This window comes from Cervus canadensis, chromosome 4 (genome assembly GCF_019320065.1).
Source record: "Cervus canadensis isolate Bull #8, Minnesota chromosome 4, ASM1932006v1, whole genome shotgun sequence".
Classification (NCBI taxonomy): domain Eukaryota; kingdom Metazoa; phylum Chordata; class Mammalia; order Artiodactyla; family Cervidae; genus Cervus; species Cervus canadensis.
The window spans coordinates 90,243,465-90,259,421 of NC_057389.1; the positions used below are offsets into that span (position 1 = coordinate 90,243,465).

At 53.3% G+C, this 15,957-nt stretch overlaps 2 protein-coding genes across 3 annotated transcripts in view; one reads left to right on the plus strand and one right to left on the minus strand.

Moving 5' to 3' along the window:
* The window catches only part of FBN3 (fibrillin 3), a 67,997-nt gene extending 57,889 nt beyond the window's left edge, over positions 1-10,108 (plus strand). Inside the window, 5 exon segments of the mRNA XM_043466443.1 lie at positions 3,674-3,802; positions 3,894-4,013; positions 5,880-6,114; positions 6,613-6,763; positions 9,102-10,108. Coding sequence (XP_043322378.1) covers positions 3,674-3,802; positions 3,894-4,013; positions 5,880-6,114; positions 6,613-6,763; positions 9,102-9,434 — 968 coding nt within the window. The 3' untranslated portion in view covers positions 9,435-10,108.
* A 448-nt stretch (positions 10,109-10,556) lies between these two features.
* On the minus strand, positions 10,557-15,354 carry CCL25 (C-C motif chemokine ligand 25). Of its 2 annotated transcripts, XM_043466444.1 has the most exons (6): positions 15,263-15,354; positions 14,984-15,101; positions 13,199-13,316; positions 12,952-13,097; positions 12,503-12,622; positions 11,843-12,227 (listed from the first exon to the last, which is right to left on the minus strand). In XM_043466444.1, exons 2-6 carry the CDS (start codon positions 15,054-15,056, stop codon positions 12,220-12,222), a joined length of 465 nt encoding a protein of 154 aa, XP_043322379.1. In that variant the 5' UTR covers positions 15,057-15,101; positions 15,263-15,354; the 3' UTR covers positions 11,843-12,219. The 2 variants fall into 2 exon arrangements, with proteins under 2 accessions (XP_043322380.1, XP_043322379.1); XM_043466445.1 differs by lacking the exons at positions 11,843-12,227; positions 12,503-12,622 and adding an exon at positions 10,557-10,769.
* Positions 15,355-15,957: the final 603 nt, after the last annotated feature.

Sequence of the window (15,957 nt, forward strand, 5' to 3'; positions counted from 1 at the left end):
GCTCCCATGATCTCAGCTAACAGATACTAAACTAGGCAGTGCTCTAGACCAGAAATCAGCAGACTCCAGCCACCAGCTCAAGCCCAGCCCCCTGCTTGCTTTTGTCAATAAAGTTTTATTGGCACAAAAGCCATGCCCATTCATTTACATATGGTCTGTGGCTGCTTTTGCTACAACAGCAAAGCCTAGTAGTTGCAACAGGGTAAATGATATTTCCTATCTGGTCCTTTACAGAAGCAGTTTGCTTCATCTTGTTCTAGACCCCGAGGGTACAGGACATGATTCAGTTATACATAGGGGGGTTAAGTCGCTAAGTTGTGTCCAACTCTTTTGTGACCTCATGGATTATAGCCCACCAAGCTCCTCTGTCCATAGAACTTCCAAAAAAAAAAAAAAAAAGAACTTCCCAGGCAAGAGTACTAGGGTGGGTTGCCATTTCCTTCTGCTGTTTCTGTCCCAACCCAGGGGTTGAACCTGCATCTCCTGCATTGGCAGGTGGATTCCTTACCACTGAGCCAGCACATGTGCAGCATATGTGTCCGTATACACATATCTATTCTTTTTCATATTCTTTTCCCATGTAGGTTATTACAGAATACTAGTAGAGTTCCTGGTGAATATTTAGTAGGTCCTTGTTGGTTATCTATTTTATATATAGTAGTGTGTGTATATTAATCCCAAACTCCTACTAATTCATCCCTCCCCCTCGCCTTTTCCTCTTTGGTAACCATAAATTTTTTTTACTGTGTCTGTGAGTCTGTTTCTGTTTTATAAATAAATTCCTATACATCATCTTTTTAGATTTCATATATAAGTGATATCATATGATACTTGTGTTTCTCAGTCTGACTTACTTCACTTAGTATGACAATCTCTAGGTCCAACCGTGTTACTGCAAACAGCATTATTTCATTCATTGTAGTGTTACTAACCACAGTCACCATGCTGTACACTACATCCCATGACTTATTTATTTTTAACTGGAAATTTGTACCTATGACCCCCTTAATGCCTTTCACTCACCCCCCCAAAACCCCTCTCTAACAACCACGAATTTGTTCTCTGTCTATGAGCTTGGCTTTCTTATTTTGTTTTTAGATTCCATATATAAGTGGGATCATATGGCATTTGTCTTTTTCTGTCCAACTGATTTCGTCTTAGCAAGATACTCTCAAGGTCAACCAACCATGTTGTCATAAACAGCAGGATCTCCTTTTTTATAGCTGAATAATATTCCATTGTACGTATGTAACACATTTTTCTTTTTTCATCTGTCTTTGGACACTTAGGTTGTTTCAGGTCTTGGCTATTCTGAATAATGCTGCAGTGATCATGGGGCTGTGGATATCTTTTCGAGTTAGTGTTTTCATTTTCTTTGGATAAACACACCCATAAGAGGAGTCACTAGGAGGCCTGCAATTTTAAAACAGAATTAATGACAAGCCTCACTGAAAGAGGAAATTTGAGCAAAGGTTTGAAGGAGATGAACCATGTGCATATCTGGTAAAGGAGTGAGCATTTCCAGCCATGAAATGACAGGTATTCCCCTTTTTCCGTTGTTGTTCAGTCACTTTCCCTCCTTCCTGAGGTGAGCACGTTTAATGTGGCATCTGTGTGTGGGCAGCTGTACACATGTGCACACGAAGGCTTAGAAGACCCAATTCCTCCTGTACCCAGGAGAGCTTTTAGGTTCCCACAGGGATGTTCCTGGTGTCGAGAATCTTCATACTCGATGAAGAAGATGTGTGCTATATATATATATACACACACACACACATATATATATATAGTGGAATACTGCTCAGCCATAAAAAAGAATGAAATAATGCCATTTGCAGCAACATGAATGGACCTAGAGATTGTCATGCTAAGTGAAGTCAGACAGAGAAAGACATATACTATATCATATCACTTAACATGCAGAATCTAAAATATGGCACAAGTGAATCTATCTACAAAATAGAAACAGGCTCTCAAACATAGAGAACAGATTCGTGGTTCCCAAGGAGGATGAGGTGGGGGAGAGATTGATGGGGAGTTTGGGATTAGCAAATGCAAGTTTAGTACAGAGAGTAGATAGACATCAAGGTCCTACTGTATAGCACGCTGCTGCTGCTGCTGCTAAATCGCTTCAGTCGTGTCCGACCCTGTGCGACCCCATAGACGGCAGCCCACCAGGCTCTGCCATCCCTGGGATTCTCCAGGCAAGAACACTGGAGTGGGCTGCCATTTCCTTCTCCAATGCATGAAAGTGAAAAGTGAAAGTGAAGTCGCTCAGTCGTGTCCGACTCTTCGTGACCCCATTGCAGCCCACCAGGCTTCTCTGCCCATGGGATTTTCCAGGCAAGAGTACTGGAGTGGGTTGCCATGGCCTTCTCTGCCTGTATAGCATAGGGTATTCAATATCCTATAATAAGCCACAATGGAAAAGAATATGAAAAAAAAATATGTATATATATAACTGAATTACTTTGCTATATACAAGAAGCCAACACAGCATTGTAAATTAACTTCATTTGAATAAGATAAATTTTAAAAAATTAAAAAGTAAGGACTTTCCTGGCAGTCCAGTGCTTCAGACTCTGTGCTTCCACCACATGAGGTATGGGTTCAGTCTTTGATTGAGGAACTTAAGATTCCACATGCTGTGTGGTGTGGCCAAAACAAATATTTTTTTAATTAAAAAAACTTTTTTGAATAATAAAAGAATCTCCAAACTCAAGGAAGCCCAGATTAGGATTCCCCTAAGAAATGTGTGGCTCATTCTGCACGATCCTAGTCCCAGTGCACTTTACCATTGTGGGTCATGACCACCATGGCAATGTCGCCTGGTAACCAGGTTGTCTTGGCTCAGGCTGCCATGACAAAGTATCATAGACTGGGTGGCTTTAAAAACAGACATTTATTGCTGGCTCTGGAAGCTGGAAATCTGAGATTAAGGTCAGGTTGTGGTGAGGCTCTCTTCCTGGCTTGCAAACAGCTGCCTTCCTCGCGTTGGGGAGAAAGAACAGAAGTAATCTCTCTGATGTCTCTTACAAGGGCACCAATCCCATCGTGAGGGCACCGATCCCCACCCTCATGAACTTATCTAACCCTAATCACCACACAAAGGTCTTGCCTTCTAATACCATCACTTTGGGGTTAGGGTTTCAACATGGGGATTTGGTGGTAGTGGTGGAGGTGGATGGGAACCCACACACAGTCAGTCCATGACTCTGGCTGATATCCCACAATTGTCAGGTTTCCATGAGGACAGGGTGCAGTGGTTACCCCAGGTCATTTTCCCAGAGAAGGAAAAGGGTCTTTGTTAATTTTATGTTGAGCACTGTCCCAGTGCTTCATGTGATTAGGTTAATTTAATTCTCATAAACACAATGAGGTAGATATTATCATCTCTACACTACAGCTGGTGAAACTGAGGCACAGAGAGGGTAAGCCAGTTGCCCTAAGTCACACAGCGTTTAGGTGGTAGAGAGTCAAACGAAGTCCTATTTCTGTGTGATCTCAAATGTTTGTGACGTTTCTGTGAAGTGGGCAGTGTTCTGGACCTCCTTTCACAGTGGGGGAAACTGAGGCCTCGGAGAGGTTAAAGTGTGTCTGGAACAGCTGATCAGGTGGTGGGCCTGGCATCATGGTGCCCCTACCACCAGGTGGCCCTGCCTGTCCTCTGCAGACAATGACGAGTGCTTGGCCCAGCCTGGCCCATGTGGTACCCGGGGGCGCTGCCACAATGCCCCAGGCAGCTTCAGCTGTGAGTGCTATCAAGGCTTCACCCTGGACAGCTCCGGTCATGGCTGCAAAGGTAGAGCTGGGCTTGGAAGTGAGGTCTAGACCTCAGGGGTGGCCCTGGGCGCTGCCTGGCCAGCCTCTTGTCCTCTTTCTCCATCTCACAGACGTGGATGAATGCAGTGGGCCTCATCGCTGCAAGCATGGCTGTCAGAACGAGCTGGGGGGCTATCGCTGCAGCTGCCCCCAGGGCTTCACCCCGCACTCCCAGTGGAGCCAGTGTGTAGGTGAGTGGGGGGGCCTGGGAGGAAGCTGACCCCCAATCAGAATCTGTCCAAACTTGGTGACTGGGAACCACTCCAAGGGCAGGATGCTGTGATAAGCAAGACTACCTAAAGGTCCAATGGGCTGGTCTAGAAGTTAGTTGAGTTCCCTGCTGCTGCGGAGGCTAGGGAGTCAGGGGTCTGCAGAGCCAGTGTGGCAGAGTGGTGGTCATTTCTCAGGGAGTGGTAGTCTAGATTGAGCGGAGAGTCTGAGATGTGCCTAGGATCACTGAGAAAGTGTGCTGGGATTGATTAGTGATGTCTGCCATGAATGTGGCAATGGGAATAAGTATGTGTATGCTACATCTTTTGTCATACCTGTTGCAGATGCCCTGAGTTTGAGGGACTAGTCTTCTGCCTTCTCTCCGGCCTTCCTCGCTGCACAGTGTTCTTTGCTGCTCCTGATGACAGCCTCATCCTCAGCTCTCCTCTTCTTTCTCCCCTGCAGTCTAGTCTTCGCATTCTACCCACATGGGAACCACTCTCCTGCGACCTCTCCATCACCTTTCCTTGGCCTTTGCCTTCCGCCTCCTCTGCTCTGGGTATCACTGTCTGCCCCTCCCGGACTCTCCATCTACTGTGACTCGGCTTTCTCTCTGCCACTGCCTCCAGCGCTGCCTTCTCTCTGGCCCCTCCTCCTGCCCCTCCTGGTGGGTCCTAGGCCAAGTTCTCCATCTTTTGCCCTGTCTCATGTGTTTGTTGTCCCCTGGGAGCCCACAGGTCATCGCCTTGTTGGCCAGTCCCTGTTTCCCAGCCTGTCTCCTGCTCTGCGTACTTACTTATTCATTCCTTTGGCAATGGTTTGCCCAGGACCTGCCTCATTCAGGCCCGGTGGATGCAGAAGTGAGCTGAGATCAGACTTCATTGCTGACCACTCGTTGTCCAGTCTCGAGGGGGAGACAGGGATCGATTACGCCAGTGGTTCTCAACCAGGTGCCATTTTGAAGTGTCTTGGAGATACTTTTGATGGTCACAACTGGGCGCTGGGTGCTCCTGGCTTTTAGTGGGTGGACAGCCCCCCAAAACAGAATGAAATGGTCTCAAACTACAGTAGTGCCAATGGGAGAAATTTTGTTCCAAGAACATCCCACCATTTAGGAATTCCTGGGAAGTTTTTTGTTTTCCAGGTTTTTTCTTTTCTTCCCCCCCCCCCCCCCCCCGCCCCGGCCACACTGCACAGCATGTGGGATCTTAGTTCCCCAACCAGGGATCACACCCATGCCTCTGTAGTGGAAGCATAGAGTCTTAACCACCGGTCCACCAGGAAGTCCCTAGGATTCCTGGGAAGTTTGGAGAAATGCTTCAAAGGAGAATCACGGGATCCGGGGTGGGGAGGTGAAGTATAGGGGCCGACAGACCTAGTCCAAGGACTCACAGGGAGTTTGATGGAGGTTTGTTTTCTTAATAGCTTTATTTATTTATTTATGGCTGTGATGGGTCTTCATTGCTGTACAGGCTTTTCTCTAGTTGCAGTGAGTGGGTTCTCGTTTCAGTGGCTTCTCTTGTTGCAGAGCATGGGCTCTAAGGCCTGCAGGCTTCAGTAGTTGCAGCGCATGGGCTCAGTAGTTGTGGCACACGGGCTTAGTTGGTCAGCCATATATGGGATCTTCCTGGATCAGGGATCGAACCTGTATCCCCTGCATTGGCAGGCAAATTCTTTACCACTGACCCACCAGGGAAGCCCCCGATGGAGGTTTTGACATTGGTCTTGGCCTTGAAGAAGGAGTTGCTTCATGGGGACAGGAGCAATGCAGGCGGAGGGCTCAGGAGATCCGAAGGTGGCCTCCCTGCCCCGCACCTCCCACCCTCTCTCCCCCTCCCCATCCACAGATGAGAACGAGTGTGTCCTGTCACCCTCAGCCTGCGGCAGTGCCTCCTGCCACAACACGCTGGGCGGCTTCCGCTGCGTCTGCCCCTCGGGCTTTGACTTTGACCAGGCCCTCAGGGGCTGCCAGGACGTGGACGAGTGTGCGGCTCGGAGGGGCCCCTGCAGCTACAGCTGTGCCAACACCCCCGGTGGCTTCCTGTGCGGCTGCCCTCGAGGCTACTTCCGGGCTGGGCAAGGGTGAGGGGCTTGAGTGGAGTGAACCCAGAGCCCCCCATGCCCTGGGAGTGCACACACACTCACGGGCCCACATGCAGGCATGTATATACCTGTACGCTGAGAAGCGGTGTGGAGGCCCAACAACACCTGTGGATGTGCACACACAAGCTCACACCCACTGTAGTGTGTCATTGACCTGTACACCTTCATGTGCTCAGTGCTAATATACCCGAGTGTGCACGGGGCTCACACCTATGCCAACATGCCTGGGTACCCTTGTGCATGCCTGTATCCTCGTGTGCACATGTGTGCAAGCCCATGTTGACAGGGTGCATGCAGGTTCACACCCACACCCACGTAAGTCAAGGTCTGCACACACACATGTAGGTGCACGCAAAGTCTCACTGGCACACTCACCTTTGTCCCCATGGGCAGTGTGGCTCCAAGTGGAGTGTAGGCCAGTGGGGTGGCTGGGGAGGTCCCACCAGCCTGACTCACGCGACCCCTGTCCTGGCCTAGGCACTGTGTCTCTGGCCTGGGCTTCAGCCCGGGACCCCAGGATGCCCCAGATGAGGGGGAGCCGCTCTCGCCCGAAGCCTGCTACGAATGCAAGATCAACGGCCAGCCCTCTCGTGACCGGCCACGGCGCAGTGCCCGTAGGGACCACCAGGTGCCAGGGGGGGTGCACTGGGCGTGGGGAGCAGCCAGGGGATGGGCAGAGATGAGGAGCACACTCTCTAGGTCACAGCTATCCCCCGTGTCATGGTGCCTGCCTACATCTTCCTGTACTTTCTCAGCCTGAGGATTCCCCTTGGGAGCTCTCTGGGGGACACAGGCCCCCCAAACACCCCAACTTGCTCCCAGTGACAAGTCAGACCCCTCTCACACAGACCTTGGGTGTGATGCCTCCTGGGGATCCTTTCCATGGCACTTGGAGGCAGGAGAGATACCTTGAGCTCCCACACCTGCCTATGCCCTGGGACTTGTCACCTGCCACCTGGCTGGGACAGCCCTCTCTCAGAGTCCCTCTGGGTTTAAGCACCAGTAACCCTCAAAACAGCCAGCTTAACCCCTTCTTCCCTCCCCCTCCTTCAGACCCTCTGCCTCTGCACCTCTTTCCAGTATCCATGATGCTCCTGGAACTATGCCCAGACCTCCTGAACTCTCCTTGTCTCTGGAAATTGCAAGGGTCTCTCCCCCCTCCCCACTACACTCTCAAGAACAGCAGAGCAGTTCTGCAGTTTAGCCCCTTTGTCCCCTGGGGCCACTCCCGCCATGGCCCTGACCCCACCAGCTCGTGTGGGGAGGATGTTTTTGTCAAAGATTCAGCTTGCTTGTCCTTCAGCTGAACAGTCCCTGAGGCCACGTCTGGCCAGTCTTGCCACCATCCCCTCTAAGGCATCTGAAAGCTAAGCATTTGTTGAGCACCTGCTGGATACATGTGCTGCTCTAAGCACTTCTTTTGCTTTTCTTTTCCTTCTAGTTGTTGTTTTCCCCTTTCTGGGAAAAACCATGTGGGTATGTTGCCTTTGTTGCCATTATTTTTGTAAGCTTCACAGGGATGAGGCCCAGTGTCTCAGGTTTGCCACTGTTTCACCAGTCCTTGAAACTCAGTAAGAGTGACTGGAGTGGTTGTCAGGGCTCCTAGCGTGGACCCAAGCAGATCTAGGCAGAAGCAGGCTGGGTCTTGTGGTTTTGCTTGCAATACCCATGGACGGCCAGCAGGTGTCACTAAGAGTGCATGTCTAGCGGCATTACTGGTGAAGGGCTAAATCTCTGGAACTGAAAGGCAGGGGAAGGCGGGGCACGGACAGAAATAGCTTTCACTTTCAGGCAACAGCAAAACACCCCCATCAGCATGTAAATTAGGCAGAACAAACAGCTCTGCCCAGAGCAAAGGAGACGAAAACACAGATAACCTCCTGTGGGATTGGATGCATCACCCAGCCAGGGTCAGCCTGCCATTGAGGTTTGCTGGCTTATTCAGGGGTCCTGTCTGGCTGCCAGGGCCAGGAAGCATTCAGAAGAGCTCAGATAAAGAGGGTTTTGTCATCTGCACACAGCAGGGCTCTCAGAGAGCCCAGATGCAGGAAGTGCGGCGGGCCTCCGGAACTGGAGCGATACTGGGCAGCTCCTCTGTCTGGCTCCTCTGTGCTTCTGTCACTGTGTGTCTGGGGCTGGCTCTTGCTGCAATGCCCATGGTCGTAACTCTAGCCACCCCAGACCACCTTTGAGTGACCTTAGCGTTTTGGGGCCTGATGCCGTCTGACTGCCTCCTGGTCTGGGTTGCTGTTCAGTTGTCAAATCGTATCTGACTCTCTGTAACCCCATGAACTGCACCATGCCGGGCTTCCCTGTCCTTCACTATCTCCCGGAGTTTGCTCAAACTCATGTCCATTGAGTCAGTGATGCCATCCAACTATCATCCTCTGTTGTACTCTTCTTCTTTTGCCCTCAATATTTCCCAGCATCAGAGTCTTTCCCAATGAGTCGGCTCTTCACATCAGGTGGCCAAAGTATTGGAGCTTCAGCTTCAGCATCACTTCTTCCAATGAGTATTCATGGGTTGATTTCCCTTAGGATTGACTGGTTTGATCTCCTTGCAGTCCAAGGGACTCTCAAGAGTCTTTTCCATCACCACAGTTGGAAAGCATCAATTCTTTGGTCTGGGTATCTGACGGGGAATCCTCTATTCCTTCCATCCAGACTGGCAGGGATCCAAGTAGGGTCCCTCGGTCAAAACAAGGGATCTGAAGTCAGCCTGGCTCCCCCTCTTTGCTTTCCACTTGGGAACCAGTCTTCACCTTCACCCTCTGTCTACAGCCCAAGCTGACCATTGGCCTTGTGGGTGGAGGGCTAGACAGGAGTCAAGGGCATTGAGTGGTCCCTTTTTTACTCCACTTTAGAGACTGGCTGAAAGTCTCCTCTTGGCCCCCTGCCTCCCCCCATACCCCGGCATTCTGATTTCTCCAAGCCCCTTCCATCATCCACCTGGTCTTTCTCCCCAGGCGAGCCTGGCCAGCCTTGACACGGAGGCTCCACTGACCTTGGGACTGAACCTCTCCTGTCTGGGCCAGGCCCAGCACATCCTAGAGCTGAGGCCAGCACTGGAGAGTCTGGGGGGCCGCATCCGCTACGTCATTGCCCGCGGCAACCAACGAGGCTTCTTCCGCATGCATCACCTTCATGGTCTCAGCTCCCTGCAGCTGGGACGCCGGAAGCCAGGGCCTGGCACCTACCAGTTGGAGGTTGTGAGTGTGGCCGAGCCCTGGGGCACCCAGCCAGAGGGGCGGCCGGGGGGCCGAGCCCTGCGGCTGAAGGTGCAGTTGCAGCTACTGTAATCCGGGGGTTCCCACACCTCCCACCTGGCCCCAGGCACCCCCTGCAGCCTGATTTTCAGACTCACCACCTGGGCACTGCCCCACTCCTGCCTCCTTCCACGGGGTTTTGGGGAAACTGATGTCACTCTGTTTGCTATGACCCACCCCCCCACCGGGAGACCCTAGTGACAAGCCCTGGACTCAATGGGCCCCAGGGTCCCCCTGTGGTCCTCCTCTCCAGAGGTGGGAGATTTGGAAGGCGGGAGGGTTCGATCCCCTGCAGCAATGGCCAAACAGGTGGAACCCCAAAACTCAGGAAGAGTGAAGTGCTATCCTCTGACCTCAAGCGAGCCCGGCCTCTACCCGAGGGACCCCAACACTGTTTCCTGGAGACAGCTGGCAGCCGCAGCTGTCTGCCCCCTCCACTTCTACAGCCAGGGTCCAGGAGGGCCCTGGGTTTCACTGTATCTGGACAATCTCAGGCTGACACTTCTGCACTTCAGGGGGTCGGGAGGCCATGGGAATGGGTGGCTGGAGTGGGCCTAAGGCTCGTCTCTCCCAGCAGAAGAGCACGCGGGGCCCCAGCTCAGTCACTGATGTGCAACCATGCTCATCATTCCCACGGGGAGCTGAGCTAAGGTTCTGAGGATACTTTCATATCAGAAGCAGAGACAATAAAGTTATTTTGGGTTAAGCACGTCCTTTGGCAAGTTCTGGCAGTAAAGGCTGTTCTAGGCAGGGCCAGGCAGGGCTTACGAGGAGGGGACCAGGAGGACAGCAGCTTTGGGAAGCATGAGCTTCTGCCCCGGGTTCTGAGGAGGAAGGGTGTAGGTGAGATGGGTGAAGACCAACCCGGCATCTTGGGGCATCATCCGAGGGTGCAGGTAGGTTGTGCCAACTTCAGACCTGGGAGTTCTGGCACAAAGTCAGGCTGCAGTGCTAACCACGGGTTCCCTCGAGGGTTTACCATCACTGATAATAATGATTCATGAGCCCAGACGACATACTATACCAGGCACCATTCTAAGTATTTTACAATTACTGACCCATTCGGTCTTTCTTACCGAGTCCAAGCTCGCACACTGCTCACTGCACGACAGGTCGATAAATCGGGAGATGAGATGTTGGGGCAAAGAACAGCGACTTTATTCAGAGAGCCAACAAACTGAGAAGATGGTGGACTTGTGCCCCAAAGGAAAGTCTTGCCTGAGTTGAATCAAGGCTTCTTTTATACTAAAAGGGGAGGGTGTGAAGTTAAACCAATTTCCTGGTTCTGGTCAGCCTCCAGAGGGGAGGGGATGTGTTAATTTCTTCCTTCCTGCAGTCGTTCACAGGTGGGCCTGGCCTGGATGCCTCCTGTAAGCTAATCAAAGGTGTTTTAGCTTTGTGCTCATTACCTGGGAAGCAGGGTTCCCAGAGATGGGCCATTATGTATAATTTAAGCTTATAGGCAACATCCCTTTAGTGATTAACTTGAAATAGGATACAAAAGTTTCTTCCCTGTTACATATATAAACCTGTGGAATAAGTACTGTTACTCTCATCCCCATTTTACAGATAGGAAAACTGAGGCTGAGAGTGATTGAGCAACCTGACCAAGGCAACACCAAGGTACAAATAGAAGAACCGAGTTCAAAGTCAGGGAACCATGCCAGGTTGGGCTGGATCTACTGAATTTGATGGCCAAGCTCAATGGACTCATCGTGTTAAGGTTAAGCTTGTGCGGGTGCTTTGATGTGTAACAAATGATAGCATATTTAGTTCCCATGAACTTGTATGAGGCAGGCAGTGTTACCACCTCCGTTTTACAGAAGGGAAACCAAGGCTTCAGAAGTTGTGGAACCTGCTCCGGGCACCCACAGAGTGTAGTGGGACCAGGACATTCCGCCGAGTCTGCACCCTGGCCCCCGACCACTTATTGTCCTCTAGGGATGGTACATTTGGGTCTCATCTGGAACATTCTCTGTCATGGTGGAAACGGAGGCTGCACAGTTGGGTGGCTCGAGCCTGGGTGAGATTTCCAGGGCCCCGGTGTGTGGCTCTGCCTTCCCCTGGAGAGTAGTCACTAGTGCCTGGCTACAAGGCTCTGTACTTATTCCGGTCCTGGCCCACCTGACTTGTCAGGAGCCTCTGGGTCCCATCAGAGCTTGCAGAGAACCTCTCTGTCCATCACCCAGTCTCACTACAGCCCAGGGGTCTGGGCAGAGCAAGCATGGTGACCCCAGTGGTGAGAAAGGAAGAAAGGGTGATCTGCTCAAGGCCGCCACTGGGAAGCACAAGGCGGGACTCATACAGAGCCTCAGCCACTCAAACCAGTGCTTGGCCCTCCCAGCCTAAGAGCATAGATCCTGTGGTCAGAGGGCATCATGTGGGTTTCAACACAGGCTGGAGGTTCACACCCCATAATGAAAGGTGATGGAGACAAGCATGGCGTCCCATCTTTGGTTTATTTAAAAGTTTTAGAAGCACGTCCTGGGAGAGAACTGAAGCTCTGCAGGGACCCAGAGGGATGCAGGTAGGTGTGTCCCTGCAGGCAGGTTCTTTCCGAGAATGGTTACCCAGGCAGGCGTGACTGGTGCCTGGAGCAGGCGCAGGGCTTGAAGTAACAGGGCTCCCTGGTTCCAGTTGCTGGAGGGGCAGGAGGTGGCAGGGGTGACAGGGAGAGGCCGGGCACAGCCTCAGGTACAGGGGTTGAGATTTGCCCAGGAGGACAGAGGGGCTGGGGCAGCCAAGGCCGCAGAGTGATGGCTGTGGCAGAGAGAGGCCCGGCCCACCTCGTGTGGGCAGATCCTGGAGTGGTGTGGGCTCACGGTCCTGCCGGAGGGATCAGAGGGGTTGGCAGGTGAGGAGGACTGGAGTGGAGTGAGGTGGGGGGGGCCCTGCAGCTTTTGGTTCACATACCTGGCATTTCATTACCCTGCCGAAGCCCCTCTGGACAGGGGCAGGGTGATGATCAGCCCCCTAGGACCCGCCCATGTGAATCTATGAGGCTGATCAGAGAGCCCTCATTCCTCTGCAGCAGTGATGGGGCGGAGTTGGGGTGGGAGGGAGGCCCGAGGAGAGGGGTGGTCACGTGACCGAGAGTCGACCTGGATTAGCAGTTGACAGGAGGGAAGTTTTCCTCTTGCTGTTTCTGGTGGAGACCCTGAACCTCGACAATGGAAGTGTTGAGGTTCCAGAGCTCGATTTCCTCACCCCAGAGTGAGGGACTGTCAGAAGGCAAGAGAAATAGAAAAAGAGTGCCGCCTATACCTTTTGAGCACCTGGATCCACCCCAACCTGAGGCCTCATGTTGGCTGGTTATTTGAGCCAGTGAGTTTCCTGTTTTCTTGAATTTACCATCTCTAGCTATTGAAAGTGTCTTGACTTAAAACGCTGCACATTCCTTCAGCCTCCCACTCACCCGCCCCTGCCTCTCCCTGGGGTGGAGGTAGCTGTCAGGGACTTGGTTGTCGTCCCCTCCTTCGAGGGTTGAGAAGTTCAGGGGCCGCAGCTGGGAGGATGGACTTCTTAGATGCTGGCCTGGGGTCTCACCCACCTTGGAAGTTTCTCCGAGTGCCGTGATGCTTCTCCAGGTGCTTTGACTGGCTCTTTTTCCGGGCATCCAAAATCTTCATCCCAGCCACAACCCACCTGGCCCCTGGCCTCCCGCACACCATCTTGTTTTTCTGAGGTAAGAAGAATCTGCAGGGATGGGGATGCCCAGGTGAGGATGTAAGTGGAGAGGAAAGCTGTGTGACGGCCTCCACCAATTCCCCCGCCGATTCCCCCGCGGTCCCACTCACATCACAGCAGGTAGGTTGCAGCTCCCGCTCACATCCTGGCGATGGTAACTCTGGGCGTGCCGCAGCACGGACAGCCTGGCCCGCGGGTGGTAGGCCAAGCAGCAGTCCTCAAAGGCACCTGCGACCACACAGCCGCCCACAGGCTCAAGTCTGAGCATGTACGGCCGCGCATGCACTCTGCCGGCCGTCCACAGACATGGCACCTACGCGCATGTGCGGCTAGGTATGCCCGCAGAGACACCCCCACTGAGGTGTGTAGCCGCGCATGCGCTCTGCAGGGATGCCCACAGAAGTGGTTATCCACGCGCACACACTGCAACCCTTCTAGGCACTGTGGAGGCCCAGGGACAGCGCAGACAGTGAGGTAGCCACTGGGCTCATCTCGGGCCCTTGACAAGGACAGCTGGCAGGAGTCCGAGAGGGCCCTGCAGGCCCCAGCTGGGAAGGGTCCAAGACCACGAAATAAATTGACCAACGCCATTTCCACTCCTGCTCCGGTGCAGAGGGCAAGGAGTGGGTGCAATGGCCTGAGAAGGGGAAGGGGCCTGGTTTGAGGTGGAGGTGCTGGTGCCAGAAGTATCAGGGAGGATGAGAGGGTGGGATGAGCAGAGGATGAACTAATATGGAAACAGTGCTGGGCCTTCAACGTCTTCTGGGGTCCATCCCTCTGACAATCCCTGCCTCCAGGGGCCACATCTTACTTCTGGGAGGGGCTTGGGAGGACTTGAAGGCTCCCTCCATCCCCACCTTGACCCAGAAAGCAAGGAACAGTGGAGTCAGATGGACCGTGTTGCAGTGCCAGGCAGGAAGCTTCCTGGGGTTGGGGGCAACTATGCCCCCAGGATCAAAGGGCCCAGGTTGGGCCTGGCTCCTGAAATGGGCCTTTTATTAGAGGACAATGAGAAGAAGGCCCAGCCCCATCCTGGGCAAAGGCTAAGGTCTGCTGGGGCAGGGCTAAGGGCCTCTCAGACCTAATGAGGGGCAGGTGGGGCAGGTGGGTGGGGCCATGGGGCTTCCACCTGGCCAGGGGTTCTGCTTGGCCACCTGCTGGGGCTCAGCTGCCTCCTCAGGCCCACGGGGATGGAGAAAACAGTGGCAGAGCTGAGGGAACACTGGGGGGGGGCATCCGGAATGACCTTTGGTCCCCAATATCCACAAGTGCCTAATCTCCGGAGAGGAGGAGAGAAATTCGTTAATAGCAGTAATGGTTATCATAGTAGCTGCCAGGCACTGGGCCAGGAGTATCCAATTGAATCCTCACGTCCCATCTCTGCAGTGGGAATTTGGAACCCCACTTTGCAGATGAAAAAACTGGGGGTCATAAAGGCCAGACCACACAGGTAGCCTGGGTGGGGGAAGCCAAGATGGAGACCCATTTTCATTGGGCTCCCAGGCTCTGATCTCAACGCCCCCTCCCCTAGGGGCTTTGCAGGCTCAGGTCACTGCAATGTGTCCTGGGCGGGAAGCAGCCATGCTGCCATCTGCTCCCCATAGTTTCTGGACTGGCTGGAGTTTGGAGGGATGCCTTGGGTCATGGACTGTGGGGGAGGCACCCAGGGGCTCTGGAAGGAGAGGCTGAGGACCATCACCCCCCAGGAGCTTGCACAAATGCTGGGAGTTTTTGCATGGCTGCTGGGGGAGCTGTCCATCAGAGAATGGATTCAGTGCTGATGGGCTCAGGGGAGGTTTCTGGAGGAGGGGAGAAGCATATTGGTAGCGGGAGGCACAGGAAAGATGGGGAGAGGGGACTCCAGAGGTGGGGGTAGGGATGAACTGAGTCAGTACCTTGAGCATGGACAGTGGGAGCCCAGGCAACCACGAAGCAGCCCACCAGGCAGACCAGGAGCCACGGATTCATAGTGCAAGCTGGTCCTCCCCCTCTGACACCTACCTAGAGGATTAGCTGGGGAGAACAGGTGGGTGGATGATGAGGACCCAAGAGGGACAGCGGCAGGTACCGGGAGCACCCCCATCTCAAGCCAGGGCCCCCTGCATGGGAGGCAGGTGGCATGGGATGGGGACAAGTGCTGCAGGGACCTGCTGCTGGTTTCGGGAAGGACTCACCAAAGCCTATGGGGTCCCTGGAGCTGGTGCCTGCTGGAGTGGACCTGAGCTCTCCTGCCTGCCAGGCCAGCAGGCTTCACCCTTTATAGATGGAACCCCACCCTGCCGCTCCGCCCTCCCTCCTCCTCCCTCACTCCACCTCCTGGCTTCTCCCTCCAGCCCTGCCCTCCTCTCTTCTCCCCAGTTTTTCTAGCTCTTCTCTCCAATGTCAGGATGCACTTGGCGGAAGTTGGGAGCCCGGAGTAAAAGGATCTGAATCAAAGAGCTGGGCAGGAAACAACAATACCTTCAACTAACTGCTTGGATGGGGGTGAGAGGTGGATGGGTGCAGGTGGACAGACCCAGCCTTGACCTTAGCCAGCCCCCTTGAAGGTTCACCTTCTCCCCCTCCAGGCCCCTCAGCCAGCACCCTGGCTTTCTCCCTGAAGGGCCTTTTCTCCTCCTCCTCCTGGCTCCTTTCTTGCTGCACCTCAAGGTGGACCCTGGCTTCCCACAGGCAGGACTCAGGCTGCCTAGAGCAGGGGAGAGCCTTCATCTCTTCTCCCTACTCCCCAGACACCTGTGCCCATGGGGCCTTGACTTCATCCCATTTTTCTATTCTTCCATACAGTAGGGTGACTTATTGTGTCACAGAGAAGCCTTGTTTTTTGAGAACAGGCAAACCCACAGAAACAGAAAGTAAAATCAGCTGTCAC

What these genes read in the sequence shown, in the direction of transcription:
- CCL25 (XM_043466444.1), bottom strand. Translation starts at nt 15,056, where the DNA reads ATGAATCCGTGGCTCCTGGTCTGCCTGGTGGGCTGCTTCGTGGTTGCC. An exon ending in TGCAACCTACCTGCTGTGAT is followed by an intron (nt 13,098 to 13,198) that starts GTGAGTGGGACC and finishes CCATCCCTGCAG; the next exon opens with ATTCTTCTTACCTCAGAAAA. An exon ending in CACTCGGAGAAACTTCCAAG is followed by an intron (nt 12,623 to 12,951) that starts GTGGGTGAGACC and finishes GCCTTCTGACAG; the next exon opens with TCCCTCACTCTGGGGTGAGG.